Source organism: Crocuta crocuta, unplaced genomic scaffold (assembly GCF_008692635.1).
Source record: "Crocuta crocuta isolate KB4526 unplaced genomic scaffold, BGI_CrCroc_1.0 scaffold193, whole genome shotgun sequence".
NCBI lineage: Eukaryota > Metazoa > Chordata > Mammalia > Carnivora > Hyaenidae > Crocuta > Crocuta crocuta.
Genome location: NW_027529624.1, coordinates 7,103,702 through 7,127,074, shown reverse-complemented (window position 1 = coordinate 7,127,074; position 23,373 = coordinate 7,103,702). Strand labels below are relative to the sequence as shown.

Genomic DNA, 23,373 nt, shown 5'->3' with positions numbered 1-23,373 from the left:
TCACCCAGCCCGAACGAGGTGCAAAGTAAGCCAAGAGGGGGCGGAGCGGGCAATTCCATTTCCCAGGCTGGGGGCCGCTAGCGGCCGCTTCCATTCCGCAGTGGGGGGTGGTGTCGAAGAGGAGCCGCGGCCACGCCCAGAGGGCGGGGCCGGAAGGGACCTCGGCGTGAGCGTAAGCCTCCTGGGCCAGGCCGTGGCCTTGGCCGGTGGCCCGAAGGAGATCCGCTCCGGCCTTGGCACTCACCGCCTCTTCTCTTCGTCGAAGCTGAGAACGAGCCGCGGCCGCCGGTCGTCGCCATCTCGTTTCTTCTTCTTGTTGCGGCCCATAGCGGCGAGGCCTCCGGCGGCGCGGCTCCCGCACGCCCGAGACACTTCCGGGTGTAGCGTTTTTACCCTCCCGGCCGCGCCGCGCACTCTGGCTCCGTTGTTCCGTTCCTCGGGCCCCGCCTTTTAAAGGGGCCGCAGAGGGGCGCCTGGGTGGCTCAGTCGGTTGGGCGTCGACTTCCGCTCAGGTCATGATCTCACCGGGTCGTGAGTTCTAGTCCCGCGTCCGGCTCTGTGCTGACAGCTCGGAGCCTGGAGCCTGCTTCGGATTCTGTGGCTCCCTCTCTCACTCCCCCTCCCCCATTCGTGCTCTGTCTCTCAATAATAAATAAATGTAAAAAAAATTTTTTTTAATAAAATAAAAAAATAAAGGGGTCGTGGAGCCGGCCTCCCCAGCCCTGCCTTTTGGCTGCGACACGCAGATACCTTTCTCCTCGGTGATTCTTAACCCCAATCCCTCTCCTAGACTAGCCAATAGTGAAAGCGAGGTCCCAGAGCCTAGCACACAGCAGGCGTTCAGTATGGAGTTAATACTAAATGGCCAAATATTGCTGATCTTAACTTTTGATTCTGATTCCATGTCGTTGGTGGTCTCCAAGAGCACATTTCTGGGGCCAATCTGTCTGGACTGGAACCCTGGTACCCTAATGTCAGCTGTGGTGCTGGACCAATTGCCTTTGCTTTGCTGCAATTACCCTATTTGTAAAATGGGGATAATGATAGTGACTTTGCAGGGTTATTGCAAGGCAGTGGTTTTCGAATTTTGGCTTGCGTCAGAATCCCCTGCAGGACTTGCTGAAACCCAGATCTCTTTGCACCCCCCTTGCGTTTCTGATTCAGCTGATGGAGAATGAGCCCCATAATCTGCATTCCGTACAAGTTCTCAGGTGATGCTGATATTGCTGGCCCACCGGCCACACTTTGAGAACAACGATTCTGAGGAAAAGTAACATTGTGTATAAATCATACATGCCATGTGTGTATTTGCTACACAAGCCATCTCCCCGCTGTGTGTCAGTTTCCCCCAGTGTGGCATGGGGGCGTAACAACACACTGTCTACTGAAAATGAGGGCACACACGTGTGAAGGCATGCAGGAGAACACCACCAGCAGGGGAATTTTAGTAACTAGGATTGTATGCCTGAATCCTACATCTCAGTTCATCTGTGCTGGCTGCCGCGGACCAGCTGCCCCCATTGCTTTTAAGGACTGGCCAGTCTGGCAGAGTTGATGATCATTACAGTGCAGTGAAAAATGCAGGAGGCTTCTGGAGCTCAGTGTTGGCTCCTGAGGCCCAGAGGGCTTCTCAGAGGAGGTGACCCCAGAACTAGCTGAGAGTAGGGACATCGGAGTGCCTACTGTGTGCCAGGCACACCGAGAAGAGACTTATTCTCTCAGCAGATGCAACTTATCCAGGGTTACAGGGCTTCTCTAGGTCCAAGCTGGGACTTGAACCTGAGTCTGTGGCCTCCTGGCCCAGCTCCTGGGGCCACTGGCCTGAGGGATCACTCCCGCAGTAGCTCACATGCCTGCTCTGGAGGGCAAGATGCAGACCCTGATCCTGCGTTTTTTTGGGTGTTTTTTTGGAAGGAGCCAGACACACAGTAGGTACATCTCTCTGTGAATGTTGAACCCATGAAGGGTTCCATGGTGGGTGCCGAGAGGAAGTTATCCTCGAACCCAGGGCACAGCGGGGGACTGCCTGAATGGTGGGGCTTCCTGGTGGTGAACAATTTCCCTTCTGACCTTTTGCCCCTCGGTGCCCACACCCTAGCGCCACCCCTGGTACCCTCCCTCTGGCTTCCTCCTGGGTCCCAGGCACCCAGTCTCAGGGCTGCTGCCTGCTGTTTACCAGGTTCCCCCGCCCCAAGCAGACTGGCTATAGATGAAAAGTCAAGGGTCCACCGCTGGACTTGATAGATCATAAACCTCCCTGGCTCCTTCCCTCTCCACAGCCCATCCGTTCCATCTCCCCCTCTGCTGAGGAATGTTCTCGGGGCCTCCGTGGATTATCTCAATTGATCCTCCCAAACTCCCTGTGACTCGGTGCTGCTTTCATCCCTATTACACAAGTGAGGGAACAGGAGGCTCAGACAGGGGAAGGGCCTTGACCAAAGTGGCTCAGGTAGTAAATGGGGTACAGAGCCATTCCCTGACTTCCGTCCTCCCCCAGCTTCCGGTCTGACTCTGAGACAGGGACCGGGGAAGGGGACAGCTGCTTCTGCAGGACCTTGTTGGGGAGCTCTGAGTGGGTGTGGGTGGCTCCTGCAGCCCACCCAGCCCTTGCTGCCTGCCTGCCCCTGCGGGGCTCTGGGGGACCTTGGGTCTAGAAGCTTCCAGTGCAGGGGTGCCTGGGTGGCTCAGTCCAGTTAAGCGTCCGACTTCAGTTCAGGTCATGAGCTCACGGTTCGTGGGTTCAAGCCCTGTGTCGGGCTCTGTGCTGACAACTAACTCAGAGCCTGGAGCCTGTTCCAGATTCTGTGTGTCTCCCTCTCTCTCTCTCTCTCTCAGAAATAAATAAAACTTTTTAAAAAATTTAGAAGCTTCCAGTACAGAGCGAAGCCCAACACCTCAGGCAGGCCCTGTGGCTCCCCACTTTCCAGGGCATTTCAGGTCCTCTTGCCCCCAGGAGAGGAGATGAGACCCCACCGGACTCCAAAACTTGAGAGCCCTTTATAGCAGCTCGTGGTCTAAAACACCTACCACTCTTTGGGTTGGTTTTTCCTTGAAATCATTGTTTGTTAATGTTTATTTATTTTTGAAGGAGAAAGAAACAGTGTGTGCGGGGGAAGGACAGAGAGAGAGGGAGACACAGAATCCAAAAAGGGCTCCAGGCTCTGAGCTGTCAGCATACAGCCCGACCCAGGACTCGAACACATGAACTGTGAGATCATGACCTGAGCCGAAGTCAGATGCTGAAAGGACTGAGCCACCCAGGCGCCCCTCCTTGAAATCATTTTTTATGTTTACTGAGCACCTACTGTGTGCCAGGCACCATGCGTTTCTCTGTGTTTTTTCAGCTAATGCTTGCAACAACCCCACAGGGGGGATACAGTATTTGTGCAATTTGATGATGAGGCAATCGAGGTTCAGAGAAGTCTAGCAACTGATCCCAGGGCACACAGTGATGGAGCTGGGGTTTGGGCACAGATGTGTTTGACCCCAAACCCAGTTTCCTTCTTCCAAACCCAGTGGTGTCATTCTCTATCTGCCCTAGGGCTTTCCTCTGCCCTCTTGCGGTCCCTCCCAGAGCTGATGAACGGCGAGACTACAGAGAATTAGTGGGGCCGAACCCGGAGGACCCGAAAAAGGCAGTCCAAGAGACACTTTCCCCGTTGTCCAGCAGAGGGCGCCCCACCACAGCCAGGCTTCCAAAGCTGTTTCCCTCCAGGCGGCCACGTGGGTGCCCCAGGAGAGCCTGGACATTTGGGTGTGGCTCATGGCAGCCCCCATCCTGTGCACTCCATCCTCCTGGGGCCCTGTTATAAGGATGTGCTCCCTAGGGGACCCACTGAGATGAGAATCGCCCACCCAAAAGTGTTCAGGTGCAAATAAGGGCCCCCATTTTACAGATAAGGAAACTAAGTCTTGGGGTGGAAGAGTGCCACCGAGACTCCCCCCAACCAGCGCTGCCTGGAGAATGGAATTTGCCAGGCTTTTCCCCCCTCCCCCGCATACACACCCAGCTCAGGAGAGAGTGCCCCAGGGTTTCGGGGGAGCCCACACTGAGGTTCTAAGTCTTCCAGAACATTGGCTTGGTTCAGGGGGCTGCTTCTCAGGGAGGTAGAGGCCTGCAGCAGGGAGCAGGAAGGAAGAGGTACTGGGGACTGGTCGCTCTGCAGGGTGGCCCGGCCACCAGCTCAGGTCCCATCACTTATGACAAGAGTGATAGGCTGGATTAAAACACTGCCCCGGGGTGCCTGGGGGGCTCAGTTAGCCAAGCTACAGACTTTGGCTCAGGTCATGATCTCACGGTTTGTGGGTTCGAGCCCCGCGTCGGGCTCTGCGCTGACAGCTCGGAGCCTGGAGCCTGCTTCGGATTCTGTGTCTCCCTCTCTCTCTGCCTCTCCCCAACTTGTGCTGTTTGTCTCTCAAAAATAAATAAATGTAAAAAATGTTTAAAACAAACAAACACTGCCCTCTGGGGTGACAGAGCCTGGAGGGTCTTAGAAGACATGTCCTCTTTGGAAACCAAGAGAGAAGCTCGTGGAGACCTCATCTCAGGCCGAGTGAGTTTCCCAAATTCCTCTGCCCTGCAGGAAAGGGGCTGTGTGCAGCCAGAGGCCTCTGGGGACCTGGTGGCTAAGCTGCAAGTCGCCCCGCCTAACTCTACTCTGCGGGGGGCTGGCTTGTCCGTAGAAACAGGCCAGCAGGGGCACCTGGCTGGCTCAGTCCGAAGAGCAAGAGCACGTGGCTCTTGATCCCATCCCGGGGTTGTGAGTTCAAGTCTCACATTGTATGTAGCGATCACTAAAAATAAACTTAGGAAAAAGAGAAGAAAAAGAAAAATGGCCCAAGCCCATCTTTCCCAGAGTGGGGATGAGGGTCCTCCCCAGGGCCACACAACCAGCAATTTCTAGACTAGCATCTCCATTCCCCTTACACTCCAGCACTGGGGTGTGTGGCCTGGAGCCACGAAGCTGGGATGCCTGGGGAGCCCCACAGGGTTCAGCTGGGCCGGGTGCAGGCCACGGGGGTCCTGGCATCGTGCAGAACCACTTTCTTCCCCTTCACTTTGGGGTAAGAACATCCCACAAGGTAGCAGTGCAGCTGGAAACCGCAACCCACCGATCCTCTCACGCACCAGGCATTAAACTTGTCCCGCTTCACACATCTCTTAATCTTCAAGACTATGCTCTGATAGGCTCAGAGAGGTCAGTTAACATGCACAAGGCCATGCAGCTCACAGCCGCATACTCTCTGAACCAGATCTCTTTCTAGCCAGTGACAGCAAATGAGAGGAGCCTCAGTGATAGTTCCCGTGCTCGGTGCTGCCAGATGCCATGGCACGGATCAGTCTGTCCATGCCTCCTTCCCACTCCCTCCCCCCAGTTTCATTTATTCAACATCTTTTGAGCACCTACTGTGTGCTGGGGCTCATTGGGTTGGAGGCTGTTTGAGGACCGGGTTTCACTTATGCACTGACCTCCCTGTTTGGCCCTGGGGACGGAGGAGATGATGTCCCTGGCATTTCAGAGGTGTGCACCGAGGGACTAAATGGAATCGAAGTTAGGGGCGGAGCCTGGGGGAATTGGTGGCATCCCTCTTGCCCACACCCTCCCCCCTCCACACACACACACACACACACACACACACACACACACACACGGCTGAGCTAGGGAGAGCACAGGCGGCTGCCTTTATTAGGGGCCATGAGCTGGCTGGCTTCAGTCAAAGGCTATGCACTTGATCTTGAAGTCACCATCGGCTGCCAGGTAGTTGATGGCCTCCAGATTGAGGCGGTTGGGGAACTTGAATGTGTGTCCATCTGGCAGCTTGATGGTCAGGTCGGCCTGGTCGAAGGAGATGCACACCTGGAGGAGCAGAGAAGGGCAGTGAGTGGCGGGGACCCCGCAGCAGGGGGCCTGGGCTCTGCAGTCACAGCACGCTGGTCCTAGATCCTCCCAGAGCTCATTCCTCACGTAGCCCTGACAACAACAGCCCCACTTCATGGGCGTGGCTGCTGAGGCTGGGAGAGGGGCAGGGCGGGGGCGGGGGGGGCGGAGGGCAGGATGGGACCTAAATCTTCAGGCTCCAGCCCACCTCGACGACAGTCCCCGGCTGGAAGGGGAAGGCAGACTCCCGCAGCTCGGCGCCCCAGGCCCCGGCGTCCTTGCTGTTACACACGATGGTGTTGACGTCCCCATGGGCTTCGAAGCGAGGGTTGAAGTGCAGGCACAGGTTGTCCTTGTCTTTGCCCAGGTTCAGCACGAAGCTGGGGGGAGAAGGGGGCATTGAGGCTTCCTCGGCCAGTGGCAGCCCCCTCAGACTGACCGGTCCGTGCTACCACCGGTCACATCGGCACCATCACCGAGCCGGGAGGCAAGACACCCAGACTCTAGGTCTGGCCCTGCCACCTCCTTGCTGTGTGAGCTTGAGCAAGTCCCTGCCCTTCTGCGGATTTCAGTCTCCTCATTTGCACAACAGGGACGGCACAGGAAGGATCGCGGAGGGTCCCTTTGGTCAAGGACGGAGACTCCTTCCAGACGGTGACCTCTAGGAGGGCAAGTGTCCGATCTGTCTCGTATCTCTCTGCACCCCCAGGGACCGAGCATGATGACACACAGTAAGTGCTCAATAACGGTGGGGCAAATAAACACATAATAATATGATTCGTGGGTTCTAGCCCGGCCTCAGGCTCCATGCTGACAGTGCAGAGCCGGCTTGGGATTCTCTCTCTCTTCCCCTCTCTCTCCCTCCCCCGCTCGCACACACTGTTTCTCTCTCCCAAAATAAATAAGGTTTTAAAAAGAATAATAGCAATAATACATTTGCTGAGTGGAGACAATAGCGGTACCTACCTCGGGGTGGGGGTGGGGGTGGGAAGAATGAAATGGACAGTGCACGTCCATATATAATGCGGAAATAATGCGGCTCTTTCTAACGTCAGCTGGTCATCATCAGCATCACTGAGAGATCCAGCTTGTCACCTCCACACAACCACCTCCCCGCTCCGTGCACTAAGACTGAAGCTCAGGGCGGCGGTTGGAGGACTGGTCCAAGGTCACCTGTCTGCTGAGAAACTAGGCAGCTGGCCTAGTGAATGAATGAAGGACCAAAGGGATGAAAGGTTGAATGAGTGAAGCGCGCGGGGGAAAGAGGGACCTCCGAGGGCCAACAGCAGAGGGACACCCCTCGTTCCCTGTCCCGGCCCCTCCCCCCACGGCCGCGGCTCCCGCCCACAGTGGGGGCAGGGCCAGCTAAGGTAGACCACGAGGCCGCAGCTGGTTTCGTTTAAGAGGCTCCAGCAGGGAGGGGAAGGGGCGACTCTACTGGGAGCGTCCAGACCCCGCGGAAGAGTGACTCACTCAGAAAACGCCACTGCGGACAACCCCCCTTCGCCGCCGGGGGGGGGCGGGGCCTGGCCGGCCACGCCCCGGCCAGACCCGCTGTCGGACCCTGCGGCTGCAAGCCCAGGCCGCTGCCGCCTGCTCCCGCCCCGCATCTGCACCCCCTCACCTCTTGGCTTCTGGGGCCACCTCGCCCCGCACTCGGAGGCACTCCCCAGGTTTGAGATTCAGGTTGCTGGCGACCAGACCCTGCAAAGACGAGGCCACAACCAGCCGGGTTAGAGGACGCAGCGCCCGGGGGTGGGGCGGCGGGGTGGGGTCGTCCCCGCCCCGGATCCTCTGACCCTGCCTGCGGAAAGCTCGAGGAATCTGGAGCAAGTTCTAGACTTTCTCTGTGTGGTCCTGGCCAAGTGCCTGCTCTCAACCGGGTCCACTTCCTATCTGTAACACGACTGAGGTCGTAGAGGCCAAGATCTAAAGTTTTTGCGGTTCGGCTTGAGGATTTTGGATCCCGAGTGGCCTGGGAGGTGATAAGTGGAGAGGCTCTGACTCGGAGTGAGTGACACTGCGATTTGGTGGCAAAGGAAGGGGGATGGAGAGGTCTGCCCTTGTGTTGGAAAAGTAGCGGCCCGGGGCTGGGCGATCCCCCACCACCCCCTTCAGACCCCTCTGCGCAGAGAGGCGCAGGGGCCGGAGAGGAGACCCCTAAGGAGCGCAGCCAGGCCCCTCTGCAGAAGGGAGAGCGGTCAAGGGCCGGAGGCAGCAGCCTGGCTGGCTCAGAAATGCAAGATTGAGCGCACAGCTTAGCGGGTGTGGGTGGTGCCTTCTGCCAGAGACGTGAACCCTTTCCCTCGGGGCCCCTGGAAGACTCTTGCCTCCTTCCCTCTCCCTTAGCACACATCTCCCAGCATGGGGAGTGGGGGGAGGGGGCGGGTTACCCAGCCCCCACCCGACTAGCCTGGACAGAGCCACCCTCCACCCACTAACCCAGGCAGGCGCCCTCGCGGGCCGCCTGTCTCAGATCCTGGCGACTTTGCAGCGCTCTCTGGAGCAGAGGATGACTCTGCCCTGGCCCAGTGACTGGGGACAGCTGCAGGAGGGGGAGGGGACGGGAGGCTCTTTGGGGGTGGAGGAGGGGGGAAAGGGACAGCGGCTCGGGCGTCCTTAAAGTGCCTCCCTACCCCACCAGTTGGCCACACCCTTTTCGCTCCCACTTATCGGGGAGCTGCAAAATGTCAAACCTTGGCAGAAATAACTGTGCTATCATACTCTGGAGGAATTCAGATAAGTTTTACGGCAGAGGAGGCCTTTGGGGACCATGGCGCCCACCCCCATTTTACAGACGCGGCCACTGAGGCCCCAGAAGAGAGGAGGCACTTGTTCAAAGCCACACCCTGGGGACAAGAACCCAGACCATCTGCCCCCACTCTCCTCTGTCTTGCCCCCACGCCATCCCTGGGCCTTGGAGCGGGGTCCCCGCACTCACACAAGCCATGATTGAGGACAGGAGGATGTTCCTGCGGACTGCGGCGCCAGCTGTCTCCAGACTACGGGAGAGATGGGCCCCCGGGGCCGCTCCCACCCTTATAAAGGGACCAGACTCTGGTGAGTCCCGCCCCCTGGGCGCCCAACCAATTGTAAGTCAGAACAGGGAAGGGGGCCCCACTGGAGGCGGAGTCAATGGCATTTTGAAGGCTTTTGGGAGCCGAGGTGACCAATCAGAGTGGTAAACCTCCTTCTTCTTCAACCACGCCCCCAGGGTCCAGGCCCCACCTCCTATTCTCCTTCATCCCTCCCCACCCCCCACCCAAAAATTTTGCTGTGGCAGGGACTGGGGGAAGCCAACGGAAAATAGTTTGAGGATGAGTTAGGAACGAGAGTTGGCGGGAAGGGGCCGAGGGCCAGCAGGCCGAGCTCAGGGGGTACCCAGAGAAGATGGCTGAGGGGATACGGGGTCCTTCAGGGAATTAGACCTGGGGTTGTCGAGGCTGCCCTGCAGGGACCAGGGCGTGGCCGCCCTGCGCAGCTTCTGCCGAGAGAGCCCAGGACCATTAACCACAGGGCCCTGGCCCCACCCGGAAGCAGGGATTGTGGCTGCTGCTTAGGCTTCTCACTAGCGCTAAAGAAAGGTTGGGCCGGGTGCCAGGCCTGCCGCTGGCTGCCTCCGGGGCTCAGGCCTCAGGCCTCAGCCCTCCGGAGTGGCCTCAGGGGTTCATCCCAAAGCCCCTGCCTGACAGCCTCAGGCCTGAGAGTCAGGCCTGGGAGAGGGCGCAGGTTGGGCCAGGCCACGAAGGGTTGGGGTCCCTACTCTGTGCACGCCCCGCTTCTGCTCTCTTCCCATCCAAGGCTAAGCACAGCCTTTCCTTTCTCTGTTTATTCAGCAGATATTTTACTGAGCATCTACTAGGTGCTGGGCTGAAGGGGGGCTCTGAAGGAGAGATGAAGAAGGAGGGCTTGGCATGCCAGCATGAGCAGAGGCTCAGACGGGAACAGTGAGCATCGGGGTGTGGCTGGAGTTTTGGGGTATGTCGGGGAAAGATGGGACATGGAGCTGGGAGGCCAAGACAAGAGTACCTGGATCATGAAGGGCCTCTTTGAGGGGGTTGGCCATTGTTTTAACTGACGGTTCTGGGGAGCCATAGAAGGTTATAGGGAAGGTGAGACATGAGCTACAGGGAAGATCACTGTAGCAACAGAGTTGAGGGTGGATTGGGGTGGGGCGTGCCCACCCGATACCCAGGATGGGGAGCACTAGGCAAGGTGGGGCGCTGACTCGGAGAGTTGTCATTGGGACCTCCTTCCCCCACATTGCCATGTCCCTTCTGAAATTACCAGCACTGAAGAGGCAGGGAGATGTGGACCAGGAGTGACTCACATCTGGAGGCCAGGCTCTCTGGTGCCTCCCCCACCCCCCATCCCCGCCTTTCTCCATATGACTAAAGCCCACCCCTGGCCCAGGAAGAGTGGTGGGGGGAGTGCATTAGGCCTCAAAGCAGGCCGCCCCCTGTCCGAGCCCCGAGCCCCTCCTCCAAGACGAAACCAACCACAGCTGCTTGGGTGTTTCCTCCAAGGCCTCCCCCAAACCTCAACATAAGGAGGGGTGGGTGGAGCGAGCTCCAGGGCCTTTCCTTTCTACCTCCCCTCCCAGGGCCACAGACACCTCTGCCTGATCAAGCATTAGGGGCGTTTGAGGAGCCCTAGATCGGGGAGCAGAGGTGGTTCACAGTCCTTTCCTGGCTGCTGCCACTGGGTCTGGCTGGCGGTTCCAGCCCAGCAGCTCAGGGCCTTAAGCTCGAAGCTCCGAGCTTCTCCCAACCTGGAAGTCAGGCCCAGCACCGGGAAGTGTTCGCTGTCGGACCAGGGGCTGCTTTATTCTCCAGGGTCTGGCCAGCTGAGGGCTGGTGGAGAATTGGCTTGGCGTGGTGAACGGGCCTCCAGAAAGGCCCCTTTGGGAGTCTGGAGAGTTCGATCCTGGTCCTAGCCCTGCCGCGCCATCACCAGGGCGTCCTCCAAGTCAGTCTTCCCATCTGTAAAGTGGGGTGGTGAAACCCTACTCTCCTACACAAGGTTAGTGCAGGGTGGAATTCATGTCTGTTCCATTAAATGGATGATCCCCCTCCCTCGCCACAATCTCAGAAGGTTTTAGCTTCCCTCTGGTCTCTTCCTAGGCTGAGCTTACCTTCTGGGGGTCAGCACCTCTGGGAAGTCTCCCTCTTACCCCCGCCAGTGCCCGCCTGCCTACGCTTCAGCAGGGAGTCTCTCTGGAATCCAGCGTCCTCTGTAACAGGGCTCGCGGTTTTCCTGCGTGGGGGCAGGGACAAGGTGCACTGTGTGCGCCAAGCTCCAACCCAGTCCTCAGGGCCTCCCAGTGGTGGTGGCACCCCCACTTATCTGCCAGGCCCTGTGCCCGGCGCCTTGCTTTCATACCTTATCTCATTTTATCTACACCTCCCCTCCCCCGCTCCCTGCCTCGTGTTTGCCGGCTGGGATGTGCCGCGCGGTACACCGCTCCCGGCCCTGCGCTGACGCTGGCGTCCGAATCAGGAGAAGAGAGGCAAGTCCTAATCCGGGGGCTGCCTGGCTGTGGCCTTGCCCTCGCCGAACCTGTTTCCAAGCCTGGAAAGTGGGAACATTAGCATCCACTGACTGGCTGGAGGGTTACAGAGGTGATGTGTCTGCGGCTCCACATGAGTTCTCTGTCCTGCACCCTCAAGGCCAAGGCTGCCCACCATGTGGGCTCTCCTCCTCCCTCACTGCTCTGCAGAGGCGGGGAGCTCTCTGGAATTCTCCATCCTCTAGGCAGCTCTACAGGCTGGACCTTGGCCGCTGCTGTTAGAAGTGAGCTCAGCGCCTCTGGACAGGCCAGTGCGGCCCTTCCCAGCCTGCGGACTCCTGCCCTGTCCTGCCCGTCCCTCCTCTGCCCTGCCCATGTGAAAGCGGTACCTCCTCCAGCTGACAGTTGCAGGGAGGGCCTTTGAAACCCCATCCACACCCCTCAGGCCACCTGACTGGCCCCAGCCGGGGCTGGTGGAGGTGACCAGAGCCAGCTCCAAAGTCCTAGAAGTCAGAGCAGGAGAGGACCCCAGAGATTCCGGACCTGACCTGCTCCCTCATATAAGGATTCAGGAACCACCCAAAGAGGCTGGCTACTTGGTCAAGGTCACACAGGGAGCTAGGGCTGAAGGGTCTTCCATCTTCAGAGCCAGATCTTTTCCTCCTTCTCCATGAAGGGTAGAAAGGACTGTAGGGGGGATGCCCCCTAACCTCAGGCACTATTCCAACCCCCACTTACCTCGCTCTGCTTTTCCGTTTTACCGCCCTGCCTTTGTCTGCTGCTCAGACAGCCACCTCCCCAAATACAGTGGGCTTTTGTCACTTGCCTTCCCACCTGGTGTCTGTCCCCCTCCTGATTACAGGCCCTCACTTGTCTTTGGGGAACTGCCTCTCCTCTCCTATGAGGTCTGGGTGTGGTCAAGGCGCTGCCATTCACTAACCCTCTAGGCCCCAGGCTTCAGTCTTTATTTATTTATTTTTTTTAACATTTTCTTTTGACATAATTATAGACTCACAGGAAGCGGAGAGCTTTTTAAGAGCTTAGAGAATATTTGAGACCTGGAGAGAAAAACGCATTGGCTCCAAAATACTAAAACTGCAAAGTTGAAATGAATCCACGTTTACTGGGCTCAAGCTTAAAACCTGGTAGTCGTAAAAACGGAAACATTTGGAAACAATTTTCTTGGGTTGGATTTTCTTACTTTAGAAGTGTGTCCAAGTCTTCCTAGAGGTTGGTCACTCCTCCCTTAGATCCTCATAGGCAAATAATGTCTCAAACAAATGTATAAAAATACTTTGGAGATATATAGCAACCCCCCCCCAATATATTTAATGTGGGACTTACGGGAATTGGGTGCATTTTATTGTTTTCTATAATGCGCCTGGGGCCTGTGTATCAGGAGAGTTTTTGGGTGGCAAGTAACAAAAAATTCAACAAAAATCATTTTAAAAACTTTTTTTAATGTTTATTTATTTTTGAGAGAGAGAGAGAGACAGAGCGCAAGCGGGGAAGGCGCAGAGAGCAAGGGAAACACAGAACCCGAAGCAGGCTCCAGGCTCTGAGCCATCAGCACAGAGCCCTACGCTGTCTCAAACTCACGAGCTGTGAGATCATGACCTGAGACCTGAGCTGAATGAAGTCGGATGCTTAACTGAGCCACCCAGGTGCCCCATCAATAGAAATCATTTTCAAATTAAGGGAAACTTTCCCATGACAAATCTGGAATGAGGAGGTTTCCATGGCAGCTAATTCAGTGGCTCAGTGAAATTGTCAAAGATCTGGGTTCTTGTATGATTGTGGGCTATGGCTGTGGAGACTGTCCTCGCTCTTCTAGGCGGCCATAATCCATGATTAGTCCTTGCCCCTAGGAGAGGCCAGATAAGGATTTGGGGAGAACAGTCTTTTTTATTTTATTTTTTATTTCTTTTAATTTCTGAGAGAGAGAGAGACAGCGCAAGCAGGGGAGGGTCAGAGAGAGAGGGGGACACAGAATCCAAAACAGGCTCCAGGCTCTGAGCTATTCCTCAGCACAGAGCCCGACACGGGGCTTGAACCCATGAACCGCGAGATCATGACCTGAGCCGAAGTAGGTCGCTTAACCGACTGAGCCACCCAGGCGCCCCGAGAACAGTCTTAACATCTGCGGAGTACTCTCAAGTGAATCAATGAAAAAATGTAAAAATATACAAAGGGTGATGGAGCAAATTGGTCAAATATTGACAACTGGAGCTCCATGTGCAGGAGACAGTGGTGTTCATTATGTCATTCTGGCACCTTTTCTGTTGGTTTGAAACTTCTCTAAACTAAAGCTTGGGGAGTTGCGGCACCTGGGTGGCCCGGCAGGGAGCCTGCTTGGGCTTCATTCTCTCTCTCTCTCTCTCTGCCCTTCTAGTGCTTGTGCTCTCTCTCTCTCTCAAAATAAATATATAGACATTTAAAAAAAAAAAAAGCTTTTTTGTGAATTAAAAGTTGGGGAAGGGGCACCCGGTTGGCTCAGGCAAGATTCTGACTTCGGCTCAGGTCGTGATCTCCTGGTTTCTGAGTTGGAGCCCCGCACTGGGCTCTCTGCTGTCAGCACAGCGCTCCCTTGGGATCCTCTGTTCCGCCCCGCCCTCCCCAGCTTGTACTCTCTCCGTTTCTCTCAAAAATAAATTAACATTAAAAAACAATACAAGTAAATTTTGGGGAGCACAAGATAATAAAAATTGTATGTTTGGTCTCTGAGCCCAGTCCCTGCCAGTGTCTCTCAGACCCTTATAATTTCCTAAGGGACAGAAGTTCTGGGAACAACTTTTGTTTTAATATTTGGTCTTTGACTCAGGTTCCTGACAGACAGCTCCTAAGTCCCTTGGAATTTCCTGGGTCTTTGGTTCTAATGATGACTGGTGGGCTCCTGGGGAGCTTCAGGATGGGGGCTGGTCACCAGAAGGATCAGGGATGGTTAGAACCTTTAAACTTTCAGCCCCACACTGCATTCTCCAATGAGAGGATGGTGAGAAGCTGAAGACTGAGTTATGATCGATCATGTCTATGTGATAAAGTCTCCATTAAAAAAAAAATCCCGGGGCGCCTAGGTGGCTCAGTCGGTTAAGTGTCCGACTTCGGCTCAGCTCATGATCTCGAGGTTTGTGGGTTCGAGCCCCGCATCGGGCTCTGTGCTGACAGCCAGCTCAGAGCCTGGAGCCTGCTTCAGATTCTGTGTCTCCCTCTCTCTCTGACCTTCTGCCTGCTCACGCTGTCTCTCTCTCTCTCTCTCAGAAAAAAAAAAAATTAAAGAATAAATTCAAATAAATTTTTAAAAATCCCTAAAATACGAGGTTTGGGGAACTTCTGGGTTGGCAAAGACATCTACATGGATACACCACCCTAACTCCATGGGGACGGCAGCTCCTGCACTTGGGACCCTTCTGGACCTTGCCCTGTGCCATCCAGCTGTTCATCTGTGTCTTTACATATCATTTATTATATAACAAACCAGTAAACATAAAGTTTTGTGAGCTCTTACAGCAAATTACTGAATCTGAGAAGGGGGCTTTGGGAATTTCCAATTTATAGCCAGTCGGCCAGAAGCACAGGTGATACCTGGGACTTGCTAGTGGCATCTGATGGGGGGGGGAGGGAATCTCATAGGACGGAGTCCTTAACCTGTGGAATCTGCACTGACTCCGGGTGGTGCCAGAATTGAACTGAATTCCAGCACACCTGGTTGGTGACCGCAGAAGACCACAGACTTAGTCGTTGCAGAAAACCCACACGTTTGGTGTCAGAAGCGTTCTGTGGGCAGAGGAAACAGTTTTCCCTTTTAGGTGGTGTCGGAGAAGTGGGATTTGTTAGGACCGCCCAGGCTCAGGGAAACGCGTGGTTTGGGAAGAGAAAGGAAGGGGAGGGACCAGGAACCTTTGATTCTCGAGTAGGCAAGCAGCCACGTGGCGGCGGCTGTGGCGTACTGAGTTACTCATGGTAGAAGTTACCCGTGGAATTTAGAGCTGACTCCAGCTCTCGGCGACTTGGTTTACTGGACACGTAAGGAAATGCGGAAGAAACCCCACAGAGACCTTCCCTTGGCTGCGGGTTATCTGTAATGGCGAGAATGAATCACCCGAGAGCTAGGTGGGAAGGTGAGGCAAGACCAAGCTCGGGTTTCGGTGAGTCTGAGCTTCTGCCGCTAGCCTCACAGCCGCCTCCAAAGGAAAACATTGTGCAGAGTCACTAGAAAGTCCTTCTAAGGCCTCTGGTCACCAAGGAGGTAGCCAGGAGGGGTTAAGGAAGGGAAGTCAGGAACTGGGGAACCATGGACACCAGGGAGCAGAGTGGGAAGGAGGTGTTTCATTTTGGGGATAGGTGTCCTCAGCTTCCTGAAATGTTAACTGGGAATCCAGGTGAAGGACGTGTGGATGCTTATTGTGCTGTTCTTGCACTTTTTGTGTTGGTTTACAACTTTTCTGGGGGCGCCTGGGTGGCTCAGTTGGTTAAGTGTCCGACTCTTGGTTTGGGCTCAGGTCATGATCTCCCTGTTGATGAGATCAAGCCCTGTGTGGGACACCATAGAACCTGCTTGGGATTCTCTCTCTCTCTCTCTCTCTCTCTCTCTCTCTCTCAAAATAAATAAATACACATTTTTCTAAAAACCCACACTTTTTTCTGAATTAAAAGTTGGGGAAGGGGCACCTGGCTGGCTCAGTCAGTGGAGCATACCACTCTTGATCTCAGAGTGGTGAGTTTGAGCCCCATGTTGGGTGTAGAGATTCCTCAAAAATAACATCTTTAGAATAAAATTAAAATCGGGGCACCTGGGTGGGTCAGTGGGTTAAGCGTCCAGCTCTTGATTTCGGCTCAGGTCATGATCTCACGGCTGGTGAGTTCAGGCTCCGCGTCAGGCTCCGTGCTGACAGTACAGAGTCAGTTTGGGATTCTCTCTTTCCCTCTCTCTCTCTGCCCCTCCCCCTCTCACTCTGTCTCTCAGAAATAAATAAAACTTAAAGAATTAAAACTAAAAAGTTGGCGGAAACAGCCCCAACAAGTTCTTCCCATCTTTCTGCTCTGTCCCTTGAAGCGGAGAAGTATGTTGGATCAGTCTCATGATCACAGAATGGCTACAACAACTTCCACCCCCGAAGCCCAGATGAGTGCTTGCCTCCTCCACCCATGTTCTTTTCAAAACACTTATTTTTGAGAGGGAGACAGAGGATCTGAAGCAGGCTCTAAGCGGACAGCAGAGAGCCGGACATGGGGCTCGGGAACCCTGAGATCATGACCTGAGCCAAAGTCTGACGCTTAACCAACTGAGCCACCCAGGCAGGACCGACTGTGTACTTCTTTAAAAGTGGGGCAAACATTCCCAGGATCTCCCGAGAGACCGCCCCTCGTGTCTTATTGGTTAGAAGTGTCCACGAGCCCACGGCTAAATCAATCACTGGATAGAGGGGGTGGGGGGGGGGGGGGGGGGCCGAGCCCTGTCCCCTCAGTCCAGTGGCTGCTGCTGTCCTACTGGGGTTTTGCCCTCAGCCCCCGTAGGGTCCTTTAGGAGGCATTAACTCCAAGCAGGGGCAAAGCAAGCCTCTCCCTTCCTCACTCAGGTGGCAGCTGGCCCTGGATAACGGCCATGCTGTTNTCAAATAACCATGATTGGCTTAGATTCACGCTTTAAACCAATCAAGAGTCACTTCCTGGGACAGGGATGCCTCTTCCCTTCTGATAGGTTACCTATCACCTTGTGCTCACTCAAGGAAATCGGATTTCTGTCCACAAGGACCATGCGGGGTAGCTCCTAGGTCCAAGGGCAGGGCCGGGGAGGTGGGTGCTCCTTGGGGGCGTGGGGGGTGGCACATGCCCCAGGCTGGCCAGGAGCTCTGCTCTAGCCCCTTGGGCGCAGGTTCTGAGACGGGCATGGGCATGTGGCCTCAGCCAGGCCGGGGAGAATCTGCCCCGGGGTGTGGGTGGGATGAGCAGCACAGCTAACAGGGATGCACCCGGAGAGGGCTGGAGCACCCCGCGGGGGCAGCCAGTTAACTTCCTTGTGCCTTAGCCTGGCTGAGCTGAGCTCCTGTCACGGCCAGAAGTCTCCGCGAGGGAAAATAGGCTCATGATGGCAGCCAGGCTCAGTCAGCACTTTCTCTTCCCCAGAAGAACCACACTGGAGAGCATCGCCCAGGCCTTGCCGTCCCACCCCCTCGCTTCACACAGGAGGAAACAGGCTGAGTGGGAAGGCCTCGTGCAAACTCGTGACGAGTAAATCAGTGACAGTCAGGTCTGGAGCAGTGGTGACATCTCCCCACCAGCAGCCCGTCGGGCGAGCTCACCCAGGGGCAGTCACAACGACTCCCAGGTGGGAGGAGTGTCTGAAGGTGGGCGGGGTGGGGGTGCAGCATCTCACCCGGGCGCCACCCTCCCCCCCCAGCCAGGGCCTCCTTCCCCTTGGGTCTCTGCAGAGAGGGCGCTGTGGCTCCCTGGAATCAGCTAACACGAGTTCAAAGCCTGCCTTAGGCGATTATGCCTTCTAGCCGTGTGCCGTTGTGGAGGTTAACACCGCATTTCTGATCCTCATTCCCCAAGAGACAAAATGGGATGAGTAATACAAGTCTGGTGAGTTTCCTGAAGGACTGAAACAAATCAGTGTGTAAAGACCCAGCGAGGCATCAAGTGCTACTGGGTTAAGGTAGGACTGTGCACAGATATCGTTCTGCGGGGGCGCCTGGGTGGCTCTGTGGGTTAAGCAGTTGCCTCTTGGTTTCATTTTGGCTCAGGTCATGACCTCATAGTCTGTGAGTTCGAGCCCTATGGCAGGCTCTGTGCTGGCAGCACAAACCCTGCTTGGGATTCCCCTCTCCCCCTTCCTCAAAATAAATCAGTATATAAAAAAGAAAGGAGAAACTGCTCTGGGACCGGGGTGCGTCATCTCTCGCAGAGGAAGGTTGCAGTGGCCCAGTTCTGGGGACCCAGCTCAGGCAGGGGGTCCTCCTCCCACCCTGCCCCACACAGCCTTGAAGCCACACAGACTCTCCCACGCGCACTTTATTAAGTACGGGAGGGCCGGTTACAACAGAGGTGGGAGTGGTGGGAAGGCCCAGCCCCCACCGCCACCATCACTGGCACACGATCATAAATAAATAAAGAATAAATAAATAGCTGGGGGCGGGCACAGGGACAGGTGGCACAGCAAACACTCACAGCATGGGGAGGGACACAAAAGCCCCCCACCCCCTGATCTGTGACCACCATCAGCGCTGGACTGATACCAGTACTGTGATCAGGGAAGGGTGGGGCTCTGGGCTAGGAAGCCCCCAGAGCCACTGAGCGGCCCCCTGGATCACAACATCTGTGGAGGAGGGGTGGGTGTCTTCAGCATTTGGACACTTATGGACAGGAATCCGGACCCCTCGCTAGTCTAGTCAGATCCAGATCATCGAGAGGCCCCTCTCTCTCAGACTTCTGGACTGTTCGCATCAGGATCTAAGGGACCAATGAGTCTTTATTACCTTGTGTTCCGATTGGTCTACTCAGGACCTAGGACACGAAAGAGTCACTGTTACTTAGGGTCCCAATTAAACCCCTCAGGACTCATCAGTGAGTCCCTCTCACTTAGCCTTCTGACAGGTCCATCCGGGGCTCGGGACTATGACAGCTGGAGGTTACCTAGACCTCCGATCGGTCAGCAGGAACTGAAGGCCAGCACTGGATGGGAGGTGGGGCTCTAGAGGCCCCAAGGAAAGGGGGGGGGAATTAAGTGCTCGGGGAAAATCTTCACTGGGTGTCAAGGCCCAGAGTTCAAAGAGGGGAAGTCACAAGGCAGGAGATATAAGGCCACCTTGGCTGGGTCAGGCCAGGGCCAACTGGTATGGGCAGGGGGACACCTTCTGGAACAGCAAAGAGTGGCCAGCCACCACCGGGAGGGGAGGGGAGGGGAGGGCCCTGAACCCTGCCCTGGCTCCCCAATGCCACCAGGCTGTGGGAAACGGGGCCAGGGGGCTGGCGGCTTCTTGGCCCCTGGCCTCCATCCACGGGACCAGGGTGGAGGGCTGCGGCTGCCGGTCAGGTGGGCTCAGTCCTCCAACCCCTCCATCAAGTCCGCGATGCTCTCCACGTAGTAATGGGGCACGAGGTCGTGCTGGCCAGACGCCAGGTAGGCCTGGGCCTCCTCCAGGCGGGAGACGCCTGTGAGGGTGAGCACGGTGGTCATGCCACAGCGGTGGCCGAAGAGGATGTCGGTCTCCAGCCGGTCACCCACCATGAGCGTGCGCGCGGGGTCCACGCTGAAGTGCTCGGTGATGCACTGGAACATGTAAGGGCTGGGCTTGCCCACCACCAGGGCCTGACGACCCGAGGCTGTCTCCACCGCAGCAGCCAGGCTCCCGGTGCCTGCAGGGAGACGGACACGTGGTCAGTGCGGAGTGGCGGCAGGGAAGGCCATGGGGGCCCGGAAACGCAATTCCAGGGAGGCAGCCTGGCACGGGTGTTAAATTAGGCACGGAAATGAGTCCCAGAGTTCTGAGCCTTAGTGTCGTGGTTAGGAGCACAGACTGCAACCGGACGCCTGGGTTTGGACTCCCAGAATCTTCACCCTTCTCAGGAAGGCCATTTAACCTCCCTGTGCCTCAGTTTCCCCGTCCCTCAAACGGCACGGTAGGGGCTGAATGAGCCACTGCGTGTAGCTGGGCCTGGCTCAGTCAGTCCCGTCTGAGGGTTGCTGGTTTAGCCCGGCAGCTGTGTGCCTTTGGGCAAGCCACATGACCTCTCTGAGTGCCCTCGGACTCGCTGGAAAAGGAGGGTCCAAGTAATGCCTGCCTTCAAGAGGACATCGCAGGGGCAAGTGGCTTGGAAACCGAAAAGCACTTAATAAACAGCAGTGTGGTTACCGCTACAGGAATGTGGGCTCGCGGCACCAGAAACTGGCACGGCCCTTTCTGGAACGCAGCAGGGCACGGAAATGTTCGCACCTCTGCCCCAGTCGGCCTCGGCTGGGAGAGCGATTCCAGGGACAGAAGTTCAAACTGGAGACAGAAAGTTACATGCTTGAAGATGTCCGTGGCCCCAGTAACTATAATAATCAAAACTGCGGACGCGCCCACATATTTAACAATGGGAGGACTGTTTAGGAAAGGGCAGTCCTGACTCCTGGCCCGGTACCATCCTGCCCCGCACAATGAGCCCACTGTGCCCGTCCCACAGGCACATCTTTGTGCCAGACGGTTCTGCCTTCACATGGACGTCCCTGAACAAACGAGGACAAGGATCAGAATTTACTGAGCACATTCTAAAGTGCCGGGCGCTCATGGAGGCCCATTTCACGGATGAGAAGGCTGGTGCTGTGCCACTGAGTTAACTTGTCCCGGGTCGCGCAGCTTAACGATCGGCCAGGGGTACGCGTTCAGGTGGGTCTGACCCCGTCGTGTGCCGGGCCAGCTTGTACTGGCTTGGGAGGGCCGAGTGGTTCGTTCTCGGGAATTCTGTGAGCTGCCTGTTAAAGCCGCTGTGAAAAGTCACCGGATCTAAATTCCCAGTCCAATGAATCGTTTAAGACACAGGTACGAAATTCTCCAAACACATTTCTTCCTAATTATTTTTAGCATTCTCTGCGCTCTTGAGATCGCTGACATCTGTCGTGACGAAATGCTATATCACGGTGTGCACACATCTTCCCAGCCCCACAGTCAGTGACATTGGTAGCTTGAAATTGGCTGTGGTGGGAAGTATCTGCGCCACGGAAACTGGGGAATGGTTTAAATCAAATTATGGTATAATAATTTATGGTATAATTTATGGCATAACAGCATATGGTATACTAATATCAATGGTATAAATCAGCCCCCCCCAACCCCCCAGTTATTAAACAATCGTCAGGACTCCACGGGGCCGACCCCAAATGCTCTGGGCCTCCTCTCTCCCTTCACAGAGGATGACACTCCGAGCAGTTAAGCCAAAGAATTCGCTTGCTTTCTTGAGAGCTGGGCAGGGAAGAAAGGCCATTTGCCCCCTTGGTTAGCAATTCCTTCCGGGATGGGAAAGGGACTCAACTGAGTCCCCCCCAGAGTGTTCTTTTCTGCTTAAGATGGGTCTCGGGTGTCAGCAATGTCCCCTCCCACCAGGACAGGGCTGATCGCCCTTAACCACCCCCCCATCCCACAATTTATCCATTCAGCCAATATTTACCGAGGCCCACCTATCCGCCAGCCTAGCCAGGCACTGGGCATAGGGCAGCCAACGCAGCAAGGATCCCTACCGTAGGGGAGGGAGCGTCCTAGCAGGGGCAACGTGAACGGAGAGCTCTGTCCTCAGACAACCATTGTCCCACTTCATTTCACATCCTGTCATCCAAGGCTGTCACGTGTCTTAGTGGTGACATACCCCTGAGACAGCAGGCATTGCTATCTGCCAGTGCAAGCGGCTGCCATGTGGTAAGAAGGTAAACACACATTTTGGAGACCCACAAGGGAAGGGGAGGAGGAAGGGGGGAGGAGGGGACTTGCGTTATTTCAGATTTTACGCCTGACGGGGCCTTTATTAATATGTTTATAGCACTGTTTTGTTCAGTTAGGTACAAACTCGCCAGTGGCATTATAGTTAAGCCTCTGCTTCCCCCTCTAGGTTGTGGGAACGATCAACAGGGCCAGTGACACACCACCCTTCCTGAGTCCTAGAGCGCCCCTTAGCCCAGTCTGCACCTGAACTTTGAGCCTCCAGGGAGAAACTCACTTTGCTTCTTTTTAAGTTTTTAAATGTTTTCTGTTTATTTCTGACAGAGAGAGACAGCGTGAACAGGGGAGGGTCAGAGAGAGAGGGAGACACAGAATCTGAAACAGGCTCCAGGCTTTGAGCTAGCTGTCAGCACAGAGCCCAACGCGGGGCTCGAACCCACGAACCGTGAGATCAGGAACTGAGCCGAAGTCGGACGCTTAACCGACTGAGCCACCCAGGCGCCCCACAACTCACTTTTCATAGCATGGCCCAGGTGGCCAGCTAGGAGGGAATGATGGAGAGCTGTCTCCACCTTCAGCCTACTGCCTTGGGTAGTGACCTGTCCACCACACACCCTCACCACTGTCAGCTTCTGCTACCATCTGCTCTGGGCTGATTCAAACCCTCCAAAATGTGCGAGCCTCCACCTGCACACCTCCACCTCCTCCTCCTCCTCCAAAGGCCTGAATAAACAGAAGACAGTAGTAAACAGTGCCTTGGATGGGGGTGGGCTGGGGGGCGCGGTGGCCACAAGAGCCAAGTTCAGGTCTTCCAGTTCTTGGCCAGCTCACTTCCCCTCTCTTAGCCTCAGTTTCTTTAACTGAGAAATGGGACAGTTAACTCCCATCCCCAAAGTAATTTAGAAACTACGTAAGAACAAACAGCAAGGCGCTTCATAAACTCTGGGCTAGCAGAAGAGGGAGAGCTCTGGATACAACCCACCCCATCTGAGGACCTACTATGTGCCAGGCACTCACTCTGACCACTCTCCCTCGGAGGACACTGGCATGATCAGCATTCCCATTCTACCCCCAGGGCAGGGATGCTCCGAGGTTATGTAATTTAAGATTACAGAGCCCTGGGTCAAACTCCGTCCACCTCTAATGCTCCCCCGACACCCGCCTACAATCTGCTGCTGCCAAAGGCGTCCCAGCTACCCAACGGGGGGATGATCCTTCCAGGCTTTGTTCCCAACTCTCCGGCCTCATCTTGATGGCGGGTGGGACAAAATGACAGGAGTCCCTGAGGCTGGTTCAGTGGGGCTAGGGCTGGGGGTCGAGGGCCTGGATTCCACCCGCAACCCCCCAAACCTCAATGGGCCTCAGTTTCCTCATCTGTCAAGCGGAGGCCCTGCTACTGCCCTCCCCCTCCACCCCCCGAGTGGTGGTCGTCTCAAGAATTATCAGGCCATAAAGAAGCTCTCCTGGGCTCCCGCAGGGCGGACACCACCCTCGCATCCCTCTGGTTCCTTCTCTGTCACCCAGAGACACCCCTTCCTCACCCCCTGCCCTCGGCGCGGAGGTGAGCGCGCAG

General features: G+C 55.9%; 3 protein-coding genes and 1 long non-coding RNA gene across 4 annotated transcripts in view; 1 reads left to right on the top strand and 3 right to left on the bottom strand.

Annotated features, from left to right (window-relative positions):
* NOL12 (nucleolar protein 12) overlaps window positions 1–372 on the bottom strand; it is a 9,470-nt gene extending 9,098 nt beyond the window's left edge. The window contains exon 1 of the mRNA XM_077762089.1: window positions 245–372. Within this exon, the coding sequence (XP_077618215.1) occupies window positions 245–327 (83 nt within the window). The 5' untranslated portion in view covers window positions 328–372. The remainder of the gene's footprint in view (window positions 1–244) is intronic.
* A 5,288-nt stretch (window positions 373–5,660) lies between these two features.
* LGALS1 (galectin 1) lies at window positions 5,661–8,920 on the bottom strand. Its single transcript, XM_077762088.1, has 4 exons — window positions 8,821–8,920; window positions 7,504–7,583; window positions 6,088–6,259; window positions 5,661–5,858 (listed from the first exon to the last, which is right to left on the bottom strand). Exons 1-4 carry the CDS (start codon window positions 8,827–8,829, stop codon window positions 5,712–5,714), a joined length of 408 nt encoding a protein of 135 aa, XP_077618214.1. The 5' UTR covers window positions 8,830–8,920; the 3' UTR covers window positions 5,661–5,711.
* Window positions 8,856–13,801, top strand: LOC144229957 (uncharacterized). Its single transcript, XR_013334665.1, has 2 exons — window positions 8,856–8,939; window positions 9,719–13,801. It is a non-coding gene; the product is annotated as an uncharacterized LOC144229957 (long non-coding RNA).
* A 4,580-nt stretch (window positions 13,802–18,381) lies between these two features.
* On the bottom strand, window positions 18,382–22,864 carry PDXP (pyridoxal phosphatase). The gene is made up of 4 exons (XM_077761971.1): window positions 22,818–22,864; window positions 22,496–22,523; window positions 21,605–21,650; window positions 18,382–19,743 (listed from the first exon to the last, which is right to left on the bottom strand). The coding sequence occupies exons 1-4, from the start codon at window positions 22,862–22,864 to the stop codon at window positions 19,427–19,429; spliced, it is 438 nt and encodes a 145-aa protein (XP_077618097.1). The 3' UTR covers window positions 18,382–19,426.
* Window positions 22,865–23,373: the final 509 nt, after the last annotated feature.

Coding starts and splice junctions, on each gene's coding strand:
- PDXP (XM_077761971.1), bottom strand. CDS start 22,864: ATGGGAATGCTGATCATGCCAGTGTCCTCCGAGGGAGAGTGGTCAGA. Junction 22,524..22,817: donor TCCGAGGGAGAGTGGTCAGA/GTGAGTGCCTGG, acceptor CTGTTTATTCAG/GCCTTTGGAGGAGGAGGAGG. Junction 21,651..22,495: donor AGGAGGAGGAGGAGGTGGAG/GTGTGCAGGTGG, acceptor GTCTGAGGACAG/AGCTCTCCGTTCACGTTGCC.
- LGALS1 (XM_077762088.1), bottom strand. Junction 6,260..7,503: donor GTGGCCCCAGAAGCCAAGAG/GTGAGGGGGTGC, acceptor TTCTCCCCCCAG/CTTCGTGCTGAACCTGGGCA. Junction 5,859..6,087: donor AGCCGGGGACTGTCGTCGAG/GTGGGCTGGAGC, acceptor CTGCTCCTCCAG/GTGTGCATCTCCTTCGACCA.